We start from the raw sequence: 16841 nt of genomic DNA, 5'->3' as shown, positions 1-16841 counted from the left end.
AGCACGTGGAAGAAGCGAGTTGACTTCCACACCCAGAAATTAATCAAGTGCTCCTCTAAACCTACTCAACTGTATTTAGGGTGTGTGTTTTATATAGACAGATTGATGGCTAGATAATGAATAGCTCTTCAAAAGTTGCAATCTGTGCCTGCAAATAGAACTCAGAACCATTAGTATCATGGGATTTGGATTGCATCCAAAGATGGCATGAAAAGGGGGAAAAAAGGCCTTCTTCCTTCACCCTTCTTTACTGCCATTTATTTGTGTAATCCCAAAGTACTTTATTACCAAATCAACACTTATTCTAAAGAACCAAACTTCCCACCCCAATTTCTAACTAGTCCCCATCCTTAACTTGGGATGTTGCATTCTGTGCTATTCTACATTTAATACATTGGAATTTTGCAGATAAATGTACTGAACATTCTTTAAAGGGGTTATAATAAAGCAGTGCTTTTCCTAGCAATAAAAGTAAATGTGGAAAGATATTTCTCTTCAGTATATGAAGCACTTTCTATTTTAACATTTGTAAGTTTCTTTTAAAGTCATTTTCTCTTCATCTTAAGTGCTCTAAAGTTTTCCCTGCCCTTTTATACACATGTATGCACCCATTCCAAAACTGATCTCGGCAAGATGAATAAATGCTCACTTATCTCTGGGTGTGTTTGCAAAAATGGAATTGCATTGGGAAATATCCCACATTTTGTTTAGGCACTGTAATCTTAGCTGAATAGCTTTAAGAAAGCCTAGCGTAAGAATTCTGTGACAGAACAAGAGCGCTTCAGCTAGCTTGCTTGTATATACACACTGATCAAGCCAGTGATAATGATGTATGCAAACATACTCCTGCCGACATACTTCAGTAATTGCCGATTAACAATGAAAAGAAAGCCAGGAATAAACTGGTCTGGAAAATATCACATGCTGTGCAGAAATACAAACCATGCTAAAAATGTGCAAGCCTTTAGCATACATAATAAGTTTTTTGTGAATAAGTTTTATAGAACTACTTCCTGAGCTTCCCCCCTCCCATGCAATCTAAAGCTTTTCCCTAAGGGTTCGACCTTTTACTAAAAGTTATTCTATCTGAAGCGTTTTCCAGAGAAATTCAGAAGTTAGTCATGTTTAAGTTCAGTGAAATTTTCAGATCCCACAATATAAGCGGTTTCTCATTCTAAATTTGCAACTGTCTTTTTTACTCAATGGGAGGGGATTTCTATGCTACAAGAGAAGCCATACTGAATGAGATTGTGTTTGGGCTCAGCCTCACAATATCCAGGATAAGCTACTATAGTGAAAATCAGATTTCCTTGAGGGTTCCACGAATCTGATCTGTGAAAACAGCAAAGTCAATGGCTGCACCGAGGTACTTATTTTGTTTCTAACTTGTTTGTACTAAGATTCAAAAATGAGCTTTAAAAAAACAGAGGCGAGAAGAGAGGAATTTTTCCCCCTTGGGGCTAGTAAGGGATCAGAGAGGTCATTCTAGTGTTACTAGCTAACAAAAAAGGAAGCTGTACTTTACCGGTGCAGAAGTTCATAAGTGCTGAGGAACTGCACATCGAAGCAAGACAAGGCAAGGCGTCTTCCATTCTTGCTACCTCCGTTTTGAGAGCTGCAGACCAGTTCTGTCTACATTTCCTGCTGCCTTCCCAGAGTTTTACAACAATCCTCAGTTCTCCAAATCAGACAACATATTTTGAATTCTGAGGAAATCCTGCCAGTCCAGATGGCCCACCACAAAAGCTCTTATGCACAGCACAAGCAAGGAGACCTTAGAAATAAGCTTCCCTCCTGAGCCCTGGAAGCGCTTCTGCCTCTGAGTCTCTCTCTCTCTCCCTCTCTCTGTGTGTGTGTATGAGAGAGGGAAAGAGAGGGAGAGAGAGAGAGAGAAGGGGGTGGAACACATGTGGGGGGGGGGAATCTGAGCCTGCTGAGAGGAGTGGCTAAAATCCTAGACGTCATAAATGCACTAATAAAGGCATTTACTACTGCAAACACTACACAGTATTCTTTCAGATGATACAACTAGGAATTAAAGCACTTAGCAAGCACTAGGGGTTCGCTTTTTGTGTTAAAAACAAGAAGATGACACTTCAGGTATCTATAGGATCATTATTAAACAGACATGCTAATATTTTTGAAAGTGTACACATAACCCAGACATCTTTTCTGTAAACCAAGAGAAGCTAAGATTTAACTGGTAGGCTGGAACACTGGACACTTCAGAACAGGGGCTATGGCAGTCGGAGTCTCATCAGAAGGTTTAAAGTGCAAATTATATTGAAATCAAGGGCAAAAGTGGTAGCAAACTGCCATTCCTGAACCAACAGAAAGGAGATGGAGGATTGGTGCCATGGTTTGTAATGTGTTTACAGGGAGAGTTCAAAATATGATTAAATGATATAGTGCAGCCTTCCCCAGTCTGGTGGCCTTCAAAGGCATTTAGACTGCAACTCCTACAATTCCCATCCAGTAGGGCCATTGACTGGGAAGTCTGCGTATTGCAGTCCAAATGTGTCTGGAAGGCACAATGTTGGGGAAGACTGCTATAGGAGACTGCATTCTATAGGAATCACAGGGAAACAGTAGATTAAGTCATAAATAAAAGTTAAAATAGGAAGGAAATGTTAAAGATGCAGCAAAAGAAGCCAGCAGTGCATTCTCTGAAATGCACCCAGAACTAAAAACATTGTCATGACTTTTCTAAAAGGAAGCTGGAATAAACCACAAAGAACAAGAATGAATATTTAAAAAATCTTGCTACCATGTAGAAAACAATACGCAAACTGGTGGCATGAAAATTCATTGTCATAATTTTTAATCCAGTGTGGATGAGCAGGACATTGGAACTGGATGCAAGAGACCTGAGTTCCAGTTCCCACTTGATCGTAACAAAGCAGGTTGGGTAACTGTTAGCCAGTCACAATCTCAACCTAACCTACCTTGCACAGTTGTTGAGGATCATATAGGATCACTAGATGTATATGGTTCTGAGAATCTTGGGGGAAGAGCGGTATGCAAATAAGACTGAATAGGAAAATGGCACTTGTCATATGGCAATGTATGGAAATTATATACTTGATCATTAGAAAGGCATAGTATCTTTGGGGAGAAGAGCAGCTCTTTCAATATTATCATTTCATTAAGTGTGTGAGAACTCATATTACAACTGCACTACAGTCCATTTAATATGATTATGCTTTTGTCTGACTTGCAAAATTGAGCGGAGCCAGAGGAAAGTTAATGAATGCAACATGTGTTCCGTCTTTTTGGTAGCCGTGCCTAAAGCCAACTGGCAGAACGATCACGGCAAGATAAATGTCAAAACAAAGCAATCTTACTGTGTGGAGTGCTTCCCACCCCCAACAACTCTTTAATATGTTAGGAGTAATTTACATCTCTCCAAGCACACAGCCCTAAAAATGCAAGGTTTTTCAAACAAAAGGAGAGGAACCCTACAGAGAAGAAAGGACAATGGAAGCCAATCTGTGCTGACACAATACCATTATATTTAATTTTATGATTTTTTTCGTATTTATAAATACATATGTATAAGATAATGCTTGGATACTGCCATGTGATAATACTGAAGCACTATTCTCTCACAGATAACAACAAATTTTAAAGCCTTGGTCTGCAATCACATGTGGTGCAGTGCACCCCTAAAATAAATAAATAAATAAATAAAGTAGGAATGGGGGCATTGTTGTTCTAAATTTTTAATATGAAGCTATCTGATTTCAAATTTTAGCACTGTGGAAACCAATACTAATTGCAATTTGCATTTGTCTAAATTTTGCAATGGATTCTCCAAAAAATGTGCACAATAATCTGTGTACAGAAAGGATGAAAAAACATCATATGAAGATATCTCTTTGTGAATGCAGGTATTAGAAAAATGCACAAAATGCTTATGAATATTCATGAAAATTTACAAATAATCTTGAAGTTTGGGGCAAATCAAACTTAAGGCAGGAAAAAATGAAAAACTGAGAAAAACCAAAATTGACAGATTCATCCATTCCTACTCAAAGCCATCATTTTCCCATGAAGCCCTTGGCAGAACACATTCATTCCCGTGTCCAACTGTAACTAAACTTAAGTACATGTAACTAAAATAACATACTTTCTCCATCTATCATGACAGTAGCAAGTTTGTAAGATGAGCATGCATTTGGGAATAAACCTTGTTAGGATCATTAAACTTTTTAAACTGATCCCTGGGGAAAGCTGACAAGAGCAAGAGAGCTTCTAGTTTAGGCAGAATCATTCCTAAGGGATGTGGGTGAAAATACTTTCATCTCCCAAATGGAGATGGGGTAGATACAGGACACAAGCACAGACTGGAACAAGAGGGTAACTCAAAGGCCCCAAAGGGGCCACAGGACAAAATGCTAAATGGTTCCATTCCATTTCAAGGTCCCTTTTGCCCCTTACATGGTTACATCCCACACAGGAGATGCACCTGTTTCTTCACCATGTGAAAGGTTAGTTCTAAGGGAAGATTTCCCTCTTCCTTGCAGTGATTCCTCATCACCCTCAAAATGGGGCATGTTGATCACATTTCTGAATGCATTCTCCACCAAACCCTCTGCTACTGCCGATCAATTCTCAAAATCCAACCCTATGGGAGAAGGGAGGAGAGAATTAACAACATTTCTTAAAAATCTGGGTTCCAGGTCCCCCTTGGCTATGAAGCTCACTGGGTGACTTTGGTTGAGTCATAGATTCTCAACATGGGTTGTTGTGAGGATAAAATGGAGAGGAGGAGAAACTTGTAAAACACCTTGGCTTCCTCAAAAGTGGAAGACAGGTAGGGTATCAATGCAATGCTGTTGCTGTTTGGCTTCCAGCTTCTCCAGGTTGGCCCCCTTGGTCTCAAGGGGACACAATTGTTCCCTGAAAGCCAGATGCTCAGTACACTGAACACCCCACCACAACTTCAGCAGCAAGACAGCTGAAGATAGATGTGAGACACTGCCATGTGCAAACTTCTGTTGAACCTTCTCACATTCCTGCTGGCTTTCTAGCTTCACCACTGTTTGAACACTTCCTGTGGAAGTTGGTTGGGATCATAGAATAGTAGAGTGGGAAGGGGCCATGAAGGCCATTGGATCCAACCCCCTCCTGTTACAGGACACCAAGTTACACCACCCATTTCGCACTGAGAGAAATATTCATCGAAAAAAGTGCTACAGGCTCATCCCCGGTGCTCATGAAGTCCTACAGTGAGATGGTGATGCTGCTGTACACACTGATACTGAGAGGAACTGTTTTAGCTAATGTTTAACTTTCCTAAGCAAAACTACTTGCTGTGAAGAGCGGTAATCTTCCAACTATGGTTGGAGACATAAGTGTGAACATAGCAAGTTGCCTTTTATACAGTCAGGACTATTGGTCCAGCGCCATCTACTTGCAAACTGCCAGTGGTGGGGATTCCACGGACTAAAAATGGGGCCGTCCTCTTGCTACACAAAGCCTTTACCACTAAGCTATGGCCTGTTCCTATATGAGGAGAGATGTTTGTAATGAAGAGAAAGGGGGAAAACCTAAACTGATTTTGAAAAGATCCCACCAAACTTTCCTTTGCAAAGTTTATTTATTTTATTTATTTAAAACATTTCTATGCCACCCCCATCGCAACACAGCCTCGGGGCGGCTCACAAAAAATACATAAAAACATACATAATAATAATATAATAATAATTTAAAAGAAAAAAACATTTAAAAACCCCTGGTGCATTCTCGTCTAATTTTAATATCCTAATTAATTCAATAATTTAGCAATTAAAATAAGTTTTAAATAAAAAGGTCTTAGCCTGGCGCCGAAAAACAAATAACGACGGCGCCAGGCGGACCTCTCTGGGGAGCGCATTCCATAGATGGGGCGCCACCGCAGAGAAAGCCCTCCTCCGGGTACTTACCCTCCTAATATCCTTCATGGAGGGTTCCCAGAGAAGGGCCTCTCCTGCTGATCTCAAGGGGTGGGAGGGCATATATGGGCGCAAGCGTTCCTTTAGATATCCAGGTCCCAAGCCGTTTAGGGCTTTATAGGTCATAACCAACACCTTGAATTGGGCCCAGACTTCAATCGGAAGCCAGTGGAGCTGACGGAGGACTGGGGTTCTATGAGAACAACGCCCAGCTCCCGTCAGCAACCTGGCAGCTCTATTCTGCACCAACTGAAGTATCCAGACCGTCTTCAAGGGTAGCCCCATGTAGAGCGCATTACAGAAATCTAATCGGGAAGTTACCAGCGCGGGTGTCACTGTCGCCAGGGAGTTGTTCTCCAGGAAGGGACGCAGCTGATGTATCAGCCAAAGCTGAAGGAAGGCGCTCCTCGCCACCGCCGTCACCTGAGCTTCTAGAGACAGCTCAGGATCAAGGAGCACTCCTAAGCTGCGAACCCTGTCCCTCAGAGGGAGTGCAACCCCATTTAGGACAAGGCCCAAGTCCCCCATCCCGAGCCACCCACCAACAGGACCTCCGTCTTGTCTGGATTGAGCTTCAGTTTATTGGCCCTCATCCAGCCCATTACCTCGGCCAGGCACCGGTTTAGCACAGGCACTGCCTCACCTGGATTGGTGGAAAACAAGAGGTAGAGCTGGGTGTCATCAGCGTACTGATGACTCCGCAGCCCACACCTCCTGATGACCTCTCCCAGCGGTTTCATGTAGTTGTTACATAGCAAAGGGGACAAAATGGACCCCTGCGGAACTCCATGGCATAACTGCCATGGTGCAGAGCCATAGTCCCCCAGCACCACCTTCTGAAATCGGCCATTGAGATAGGAGCAGAACCACTGCAAAGCAGTGCCTCCAACCCCCAATCCCGCAAGCCTATCCAGAAGGATACCATGGTCGATGGTATTGAAAGCCACCGAGAAGTCCAGAAGAACCAACAGGGCCGCACTCCCCCTGTCCTTCTCCCTGCACAGGTCATCGTACAGGGCGACCAAGGCAGATTCAGTACCGTACCCGGGTCTGAAGCCGAACTGAAATGGGTCCAGATAATCAGTTTCATCCAAGAGTGCTTGGAGTTGTCCCGCCACCAGCCGCTCTAGCACCTTGCCCAGGAACGGGATGTTGGCCACCGGTCTATAATTGGCGGCCACCTCTGGATCCAGGAACGCCTTCTTTAGGACTGGCCGGACTACCGCCTCCTTTAAAGGGGCAGGTACCCGGCCATCTCTTAAAGAGGTGTTGACCACCTCCAGGATCCAATCCCATCCTTGGCTTTCTTAAGTAGCCAAGATGGGCATGGGTCTAGTAAGCAAGTGGTAGTACGTACTTGTCCAAGCACCTCGTCCACATCATCAGGCCACAACAACCGAAATTCATCCATTAATTGTGGACTCGACGGCGTTGATGGCGTCTCCCCAGTAGAATCTGATTCAATAGCTCGTGGCGAATCTGAGCGATTTTCTCCCTGAAATGCTTGGAAAAGTCGTCACAGTGGGCCTTCGAGGGTGGCACAAGATCTTTCTTCGGGCCCAGATGTATCAGCCCCTGCACCACCCGAAAAAGCTCTGCCGGACGGCATTGTGAGGAGGCATTGGAAACGGAGAAGAATTTCTTCTTCACCATCCTCACCGCCACAGCATAGGCCCGATAATGGGTTCTTAAGTGTGTTCGGTCAGAATCACCCCGTGATCTTCTCCACCTACGCTCTAGACGCCTCCCAACCTGCTTCATCGCCTGTAATTCAGGTGTATACCAAGGAGATGAAAGGGCACTGCCAGGTGGGAGAGGACGCTTGGGAACGATCGTGTCAATAGCACTGGTCATCTCCTCATTCCACAGTTCAACCAGGGCATCGACAGGATCACCAGCCTTGTCAAACGGAAAATCCCCCAGAGCTTCCAGGAATCCATCAGGATCCATCCGGCTCTGGGGGCGGACCAATACAATCGGGTCCACACCCTTGCAGAGGAAAAGGCCGCTCTCGAGCTCAAACCTTATGAGGAACTGATCTGATCATGACAAGGGCGTCAAGCTTAAATTCCTCACCCTCAGATCACCCTCTTCCTGCCCTGTCGAGAAAACCAGGTCCAGAGTGTGTCCACATTCATGGGTCGGGCCAATGACGTCCTGAGCCGCCCCGGTTAGAACCATCTCGGCATGGAGATTGAAGTCCCCCAGGACCAACATCCTAGGAATCGTCAACACCAGGTCCGAGACGATCTCCGTCAGCTCAGGCAGGGAGTCTGTTGGGCAGAAGGGTGCATGGTACACCAACAGAATCCCCAATCTGTCTCGGTCGCCCAACACCAAGTGGAGGCACTCCAGCCCCAGTCTCGAGAGGACAGGACGCCCCACAAGGGAAATAGAAGCTCGATAAACCAGAGCGACCCCCCTCCCCTCCCCTCCAGGCGTGGTCGGTGCTGGACCAGGTACCCAGGCAGGCACAATCGTGAGAGGGAAACATCCCCCCCCTCGCCCGCCCAGGTCTCTGTGATGCATGCCAGGTCGGCCCTCTCATCCATGGATGAGTGTTGCCCTATTTTGGACCGACCTGGCATTAAGCAGCAGCACCGACAGGCCTGGAGGGCAGTTGACAAGTCTACCTGGAACCCGCCGGCTGGGGGAATAACCAGAAAGAGGGACAGAAGTTAACCATCTGTCCCTCCTTCTTCTATGCTGACCCGTTAGACCCCCAACGCCATAACGCCCATTGCCCATCACCACCCCGATGGTGGCAGCCCCACGCTCCCCAGGGAACATCATAATAAAGCACGAGATGCACCAATTAAAAACAATCTAAAACCAACAACTAAAACCATTAAAACATCCTACTGTCCTCCACCTAGACCACCACTAGCCCACAAATAAATAAAACCAATCCACGGCCAGAGCCCCTGGCCAGCCCAGCCCCCCACTCGGCCCCCCAAACTGCGACCGCCCTTAGGCCGTCACCCCAAGGCCGCTGGCCCCAGTCACCGCCGGCGCTTTGTGGCCCGCAGAGCCCCTCCCCGTGCCCCACCCCTTCCCGGAGCATCTTTCACACGCACCGGGGGAAGCAGGCTGGAGCAGGGTCCTGGGCCGGTGGTCCTGGCCTCTGCAGCAGGGCAGCGGCAGCAGCAGGCAACAGCGGGTGGCGGAGCAGCGGCGGGGCCCGGGCGGCACGGATGGAGGTGGGCCCATCCGGCGCGCTGGTTCCTCCCACAAGTTACCCACAAATTAGCAGGTGCTTCACCTAGATACTATTAGCAATGGGTAAAAACTGCTGTGCTGTCTATACAGTAAGGAAAAAATCACTGGCTGTATTCCACAGTGAGTATCGATTGTCCCCTATGGAAAGCAGAAAATAACTTTTCACAGAAAGGGGTTAATCACACCAAGACAGCTACACCACAAGCTGAGGTGTTAGCTCCTCATTATAGCTAGTTTGGGTCATGCATCTGACTAGCAGGAAATTAAGGAAATACTTTGCAAGAAAAAAAAAATCAAATGCATACTTGGGCAAGGTGCAAACCATCACCACCACCACAGTATTAGATACTGTAGAAAAAAGTCATTTAAAACTCCAAGCTGTAAAACAGTTTGTTCAGCTCGGAGGAAATTTCTCAGAGGAGTATCCATAAAGTGAAACTTCGGGGCAGCACTATATGTAAGCCAATGCGGCTCCCACCCTGTAAATGGTTTGGTATTTCTGATAGATGTGCAAAAGCCGAAAGTACTAGTTCTGAGAAAGGTCCCCAATGGCCAGAGAAAGGGATACACATTCAAGGCAATACCGTTTCTAGCACATACATTACTATCATTTATTCATTCAGTCATTTGAAAAATCCATATTTTAAACATCCTGGGGTAAGAAATTATCTGCCTTGCTCCTTCAACAGTTTTTCCTTTCCTTTCCTTTCCTTTCCTTTCCTTTCCTTTCCTTTCCTTTCCTTTCCTGCATATTTGGCTTGTGTTGTTATTTTAATGTGTCTGCTGTTTTAAGTGGAAGGTAGGCACACAAATACAATGAACTAAAGCAAATTTAATCAACACATGATTAAAGTCCGCAGCAGCCTAGTTTCTGGACTGAAAACCATGCACTGATGATCAGGGCTGGGTCACAGGGAGCCATCTGAAGCAGGAAGCAGATGCCATGGAACACGTTAGAGGCAGGATCGAGAATACAGGAACATGTTGCAGCTCAGAAAGACTTGCTGCTTGCCGCATATTCTTCCATCATTGCAAACTATGTCTGGCTTACCATGTCCCTCCACCCTGCCTTCCCCCTTTTTTCAGCAATCACAAAGTCTGGTTTGACAACCAGCTTTCATGATACTACTTTGACAGTCACTGACAGAACCTTGAAACTGCTCAAGCAACACCTTAGAGGGCTGCCTGCAGTTGCAAAGTATTAAAATAAAATTACACCGACTATCACTTGCAAATATTTTTGTAGTTTTTTTGTTGTGCACATGTGGGAGGGGCACTTATGGGAGGGGCAACTTCACCTAGGCAATGTCCAGGAAGCTTGCAAAATGCAGCAGGTACCAACCCTGGACATTGATCCAGAGAGGCTCCCAATAGTTCCTTTTCCTGTGTGGTTTGTTCTGACAGCTGTCAAAAGGTGAGCTGTCAAGCCAAACCAAAGATACAAGCGATCTGCAATTCTGAAGAGGTGATGGTGGAATTTAAATCCCCCTTATAACAAGATCCTTTTTTAGCCCTTGCTAAGCTCTACTATAAGGGATGCAGGTGGTACACTGGGTTAGACTGCTGAGCTGGCTGATCGAAAGGTCGCCGGTTCGAATCTGCACAAGGGGGTGAGTTCTCATTGCTCCGTCCCAGCTCCTGCCAACCTTGCAGTTCGAAAGCACGCAAATGCAAGTAGATAAAAAGGTACCACTTCGGTGGGCAGGTAACAGCGTTCTGTGCACTTTGGTGTTTGGTTATGCCAGCCACATGACCAGGGAAACTGTCTGTGGACAAACGCTGGCTCACTCAGCTAGGAAACGGAGATGAGCACCGCCCCCGAGAGTCAGGCATGACTGGACTTTAACGTCATGGTGAAACCTTTACCTTTACCTTAAGCTCTACTATGAGTTTACCAACACATAAAGGTAGAAAAATATTTCATAGGAATCGGGTCTGGCACCATTTCTATTGCAGCTGCAGGATTCTCCCTCTCCTGCCACCACCATTGCAGTCTCCCTCCCTGCGGCCACTGGTCAGCATCCCTGCTGTCACTCTGATATCGCTGCTCTGGGCTCTCACAAGACCAAAGTATTGCAAGATCTCAGCCTTGTGCTTAGATCAGAGGAAACCCTCAAACCCAGCAATAACAGAGGGCTGGCAGCTGCCCTGAACAGTCCCACTGTATGCGTTGCTGCTGTGGAAAATGCTATGGAGGCAAACTAGTTGGCAGGGCTCCACAGTTTCTCTGCTGAAGGTGGTGTAGGCTGCCCAGGCTAGAGCTTGGGCTGGCGCTTGTATGAGAACGGGCAGCAGTGAAATTTGCTACTCCTCCAGCTATGCCTGCTCTTGTGGGTGCCTCACCCTGCCTCATGGGTGGGCCAGCTGTGATCTGCATACTGATGTGCAGTTTGGGTGCGGCATTTACATTGCTTCCCATACATTCCTATTCTTCCATTTTCAAAAAGGTGCTTTTTTATCGTCCCCCTACCTTCAAAAGCTGAGCCAAGTGAGCCACTCTGAATCAATGAATAGGGTCACATTCCCCACAACCATCTACTTTCTCTTTCAAAATACTTAGTCTAATTCTTGCATCTGTTAATTAAATGACTGGCTTCGTATAAGCCATTCCAACGATATGTTGGAACTTCCTGTCAATCTCTCTACCTTAGTGTCAAAACAACCTATTCAAATTCCTTTTGGTGCTCAAAAGAGCTATTATTTTTTGCCAGGATGGAGTTTTGCCAGATATACCAAACATGGAGACATAAAACCCCCCAAAGAGCACTTGATCAGATCAAGTAGAAGCCAGATGAAAAACTATTCAGAAAAACCTAGTGCTAACCTACATTTTGTTTCAAGGGCAAGCTTAAACATTCCTTCCAAAGACTCGTTAGTGAATAGCTTGCAAAGATCCCTTTCATAGCTAGCAACCTTACACTGGCATTCAAAAAAGCACATGCAAAATATGATTGCACGCAAACGACTCTGCATGTATAATCAAATATTCAGTGAGTAGTCAGTTGAGTACAGCTTTGATGTCCTGAATTTAAAGTTTTTTAAACCTTTTTAATCTAAATTCTACCCTGCTTCTGAAAAGTTGCAGGCAGATGCAAAAGAAGCTCAATCAGCACACTTAAGTAATTTTTTTTAAAAAGGTTAACTTAAACCAACCTCCACAGTACTTTGCCAATGTGCAATGTGCATTCTTATGTGCAAGAATGTGGAAATATAAAGATTAGAAGACAGAATATATATAGCTATATCTATCTGAGTTACATAAAATAGGTGGTGATTATAGGGATTGGGAACATTTTTTCTATAATACAGCTTTTACAGTCTGTTGCCTCAGATTCTGAATCAGAACTGAAAGGAGAAGCGGTATTGAAATGCTTAGCTAAATACCAAGGCCAACCAACTCAGAGATCAGACAGAAAGGTATAGAGAACTAGACAGTTTCATGGCATGTGGGAAATTCAGTTGAGTATATAGACATGGCTGTCAGTCCAATTTTATGGCATTAGTTATAAGTAGACAAATAGAGAAGCATCAAACATTTTTGGTGACTGGCCCATAAGCAGCAAGAACCACACTGCAGATGACAACTCCTTTTCATCCTTTGGCTGGGAAGCAAGGAAAGGTATTCAGATTTGGATCAATTTCATATCATTAAGCCACATTTCCCTAATGGCCATCATTCACTTGTGGGTTTGGTTATTGACTTCTGCAGTGTTCTTCTTTGTACTGCAAAGTCAGTCTGCCTGGCCAGCTTTAAGATAATAAAGACTTTAGTTAGAATGCCTTTCATCCTGATCTGTCTGGAAGGAGGGGGTGCGGGGAGGATCGGCAAGTGACGGTGTCTGGCTTTTGCGGGGAAAGTGACTCTTATCTCCATAAACAGGATGATTTAGACTTATCAAAAGGAAATAGCTAACTGGGCTATTTTGCTTAAATATCCTGCAATAAATCTTCCTGTTGAAATACACACACATATATACACACGCACCACCAACTGATGTACGCACACGAGGGAGAGAGGGAAAGGAAGGAAGAAAGAGATGTGGATAAAAAATGAGCAACTCTAAGGATTGTTTGTCTGCAAAAGATCTGCATGTTCATACACAGAGAAGCAAGTGTGGATCGTCACAGACCATATGTAATATGTCAACAAATACATTTGTTTTTAACAGAAGGAAGCATCAATCTTCTAATCTGTGCTTAGGGAAGCACAAGTGAAGTCAGACTTGTGTGAACAGAACACTGAGAGCACAACACCATTTTCCTCCGTTCCTTTCTCTCCAGAGCAGGAACTTGTGCCATCCAAAATGCTGCTCTGAAGGATGCCTCTGGAGCATGGTCTGGAGCACTCGGGGCACCTCCATCAAACTTCCAATGATTCCCTCTCTCGCAGCATGAGTCACCCAGTCACTACCTGAACAACAGGGCTGCTTGGGGTAAAATGTGAATTGAACACGGTGACTTGCCATATGCTTCCGACTTGTTTCGTTTATCTTGTTCAAAAACACCACAGCACACAATGCTTCCTGCACAGGTATGTCTGCCACCGTCCTTCTCCAGCATCCTTCCAAGATGGGACAAGGTCTCTTCTTTCCTTGTGCCAGCAAGATCACAGTCACAGCGTCAAACATTTCGTGAAGTCAGGAACGGCTGTGTGACCAGCATTCCACTACCACTTTTCCTTCTGTCATCGGCCTGGATTGTGAAACCCCCAACAGAGAAGTAAGCTTGTGGATAAGATTTAACTGCATCTAGAAAATGACTTCTTGGGGTGGTGAGGGAAGTTCCTAACTTAGCATTTTCAAGCTTTAAGTGCCTGGATAATTTTCCGGATTAAATTGGCAGTTCACTTCAGTCTCATGTTTCCACAAGAGGTGGCATCTCTGTACAGTAAGATTCCTCGGTTAATCACGCTTCCCAACAACTAAGTTCCACTTTGCCCACTCACTTTAAGGCTCAAAGATGCGACAAGGTTAATATGTCTGGGATTCTTCTGCGCTTTCCAGCCACACTGCAGGGTACCTAAAGGAGTCCTGGAATCCTGTGACTTCCTTCCTACATATCTGACAGAAATGTTATAGGGGGCCTCTCTCATGGTGCCATGCCAGGGCAATATAGAGATGCTTCATGTTTCAGCCACCCTTCAGACCAGTTCAGCGGGCATGCCTTTACAAGGCAGTGTTGGGTTTTTTTAACCGAAAATTTTCTGTTGCCTTTTTAAACCTAAAATTTGCATACACTTCACAGAAAGACTCCAACAAAATGAGATGTTTCATATAGCTCGAGTGATAACATAATAGCATAAAACAGTTGGCAAAACCAGCCAAAGAGACACATGTATATGCACAGTTCAGAAACAGCACAAAACAATTTATGTCTGTACCGGCTGGGCTCAGAATGGAGGCGCTCTCAGTACAGATGAGCTTGGTTCCATTTCCATCTGTTGTGGAACCTCTTTTTGAGCTGAATGGGAATGCTATTTGCATTTTTTTTCCCCAGCTTCTCCTTCCTGGGACGTTTTTCTTTTTTGGTATCTTTGGTTTCAAGATGTTTCCATTTCTCACATTGTTTTTGGGAGATTGAGACCAATCAGAATGCTCTTTTGCTGTCCTGGAGCTCTTAGAAGTCAGTTGAGTAGCCAACTCTGAACACAGAAGGGCACTTTCTTTGGTTGTAGCAGGGCCAGCAGAATTTCCAGAGGTAGCCTCCCTTTCATAGCAAGAAGAGCTCTGTCCCAGAGTTCTTCCTTCAGTCTGTTTTCATGATTCCTTTGGGCTGCTTTTGTGAAGGCTTGACAGTGGGCACACTTGTCACTGCGTGGCCATCTCCAAGACAAAGGAGACAGAGAGCATAGAATGTGTGTCTGTAGACAGCATCTTCACTCCTCATTGCGCATACTTTCTAAAGGCAGAATGCTGCACCATCAAGAAAGAAAGAAGTAAGACAAGTGAAGAAGTAAATGGTTGTGGGGGGTTGTATTTTTTCGTGAGGCGAATAGAAGTGGAGGGATGGGAATTGGAGAACTGAAGTGAATAAAGAGTTGTAAAATGGGAGAGAAGGATATAAGTTGAATAGAGAAAAGTTTTATAAAAGATTTAAGAAAAAGCAAGATCTTTGTGAGGGAAATCAAAAGTAGTCTGAGAAAACCCAAGGCACAGTGAATGGTGGAGTGTGGACAGGAGAAAGGGGAGGACTCCACCCATTTATACGAGGAGAAGGGGATGCAGAGTTCCTGCTAAAACATTAATAAGCCGAGAGAATTTTCCCGAATGCAGGCAATGCACAGGCACCGCACTCATATATGTGATGCACAGAGACCACAAAAGAATAGCACAAAGCAAGTTCCTTGACCAAAACAGAGAACTTGGCCCTCAAGGGCCTAGGATCTCTTGCTGTGCTTTTCTATGCAAAGAGCACAACTGCCAACTCAGAGCTCTGGTTTCTTGCACAAGATGGGATCTTTCCTCCCACATAAACTGAGGCTTCTGAGGAGGCTCAGAAACCTGGTGACAAACTGTTACATCTGGTGCCCTGGTTATTTTGACTCCACAAGTGTTACCGAAAATCGTAACAGAGAAAAACTTACTATCAATGGGCAGGTGTTTAGTCAGACAGCTTTCATACAGAACGACTTCCTTGTTCTGATTCGGATGAACAGTTCCTTGTATAACTAAACTAGTTATCTGACTTTTTAAAAATATATTTTGTCATTTGTGCCTCTGTGGACATGTCTATTCAGAAGTAAGCTCTTCTGAATTTAATGGAACTTGCTCCCAGGTAAGTATGCATCATAGTACAATTTATATTACAAGTTAGTAAGAGTTGCTTAGAAGAAAGGAGGGACTAATAAATCCAGAACAGAAATATACCCTTTTCCACAAAATCTGCTATAGTAGCACGATGGCAAGTAACCCTAACCCTCATCAAAGTACAACTCCAAATAGGCATTCATTATAATGCCTTTTTTCAAGTTTCTGATACCTCCCAGTGGCAATTCTAGATTCTGGAATTATCACAGCAATGCACAAACTACAGAAAGTAGTATGCAGAGTTAGCAATCTCCTTTCATATACATGTGCAATGAAGTGCATGAAAGAACATTTCAGATCAGTGAATTTTATTTTATTTATTACTTCTACCCAATGAGAAATATTCTGGAGGTAAACTACAAACAGTTAAAGCAAAGCACACTGTTGAAAGAGAAAAATGCATTTCCAACAGGTAAAAACATAAAATGCAATTCAAAACTCAGGAACAGTAAAATACAAAGAAATATATTAGTTGCTACCCAACTAATGTTCAACTGCATTTACAGAAAGAATTTCCACTCTGCTTCAGAAGGATAAGACATGCAGGGCCATATAAGTCTTATCTACTAATATGAATTTAGTAATAATCCTGTTTTATGTCCCCAAATCATTGAAACTGACAGGAAACTAACTTACAGGGACTTGTGAGTACTATTCTATTGGTGGCTTTACATGCAATCACAATCATGAGTGACCTGTAGAGCTAACAGGTCTGTAAAGCTAATGGAAAGTGCAACTTGGCCCCATCTGCTAGCCAGGAGATGGAGGCTACTGGAGTGTGTGTGGCAGAAGGAGGGAGGGTGGGCAGGAGGACTTGAGGCCTGCCCTGTGCCCCCTCAGCTGTGCAGGAGAATGCTGTCCTATTGCTAATGTTGAAGAA

General features: G+C 44.4%; 1 protein-coding gene across 3 annotated transcripts in view; it reads right to left on the bottom strand.

Annotated features, from left to right (window-relative positions):
• EML4 (EMAP like 4) overlaps window positions 1-16841 on the bottom strand; it is a 180657-nt gene that overhangs the window by 109295 nt on the left and 54521 nt on the right. For 2 of the 3 annotated variants that reach the window (XM_044428746.1, XM_044428747.1), the window contains exon 1: window positions 1526-1846. The exons of the other annotated variant lie outside the window; for it this stretch is intronic. In XM_044428746.1, the coding sequence (XP_044284681.1) occupies window positions 1526-1592 (67 nt within the window). In that variant the 5' untranslated portion in view covers window positions 1593-1846. Of the gene's footprint in view, window positions 1-1525; window positions 1847-16841 lie in introns of those variants that run through there. 3 annotated transcript variants of the gene reach the window in all.

The sequence above is a fragment of the Varanus komodoensis genome, unplaced genomic scaffold (assembly GCF_004798865.1).
Source record: "Varanus komodoensis strain SLA01 unplaced genomic scaffold, ASM479886v1 scaffold2, whole genome shotgun sequence".
Classification (NCBI taxonomy): Eukaryota; Metazoa; Chordata; class Lepidosauria; order Squamata; family Varanidae; genus Varanus; species Varanus komodoensis.
This window is presented reverse-complemented; position numbering and strand designations above follow the sequence as displayed.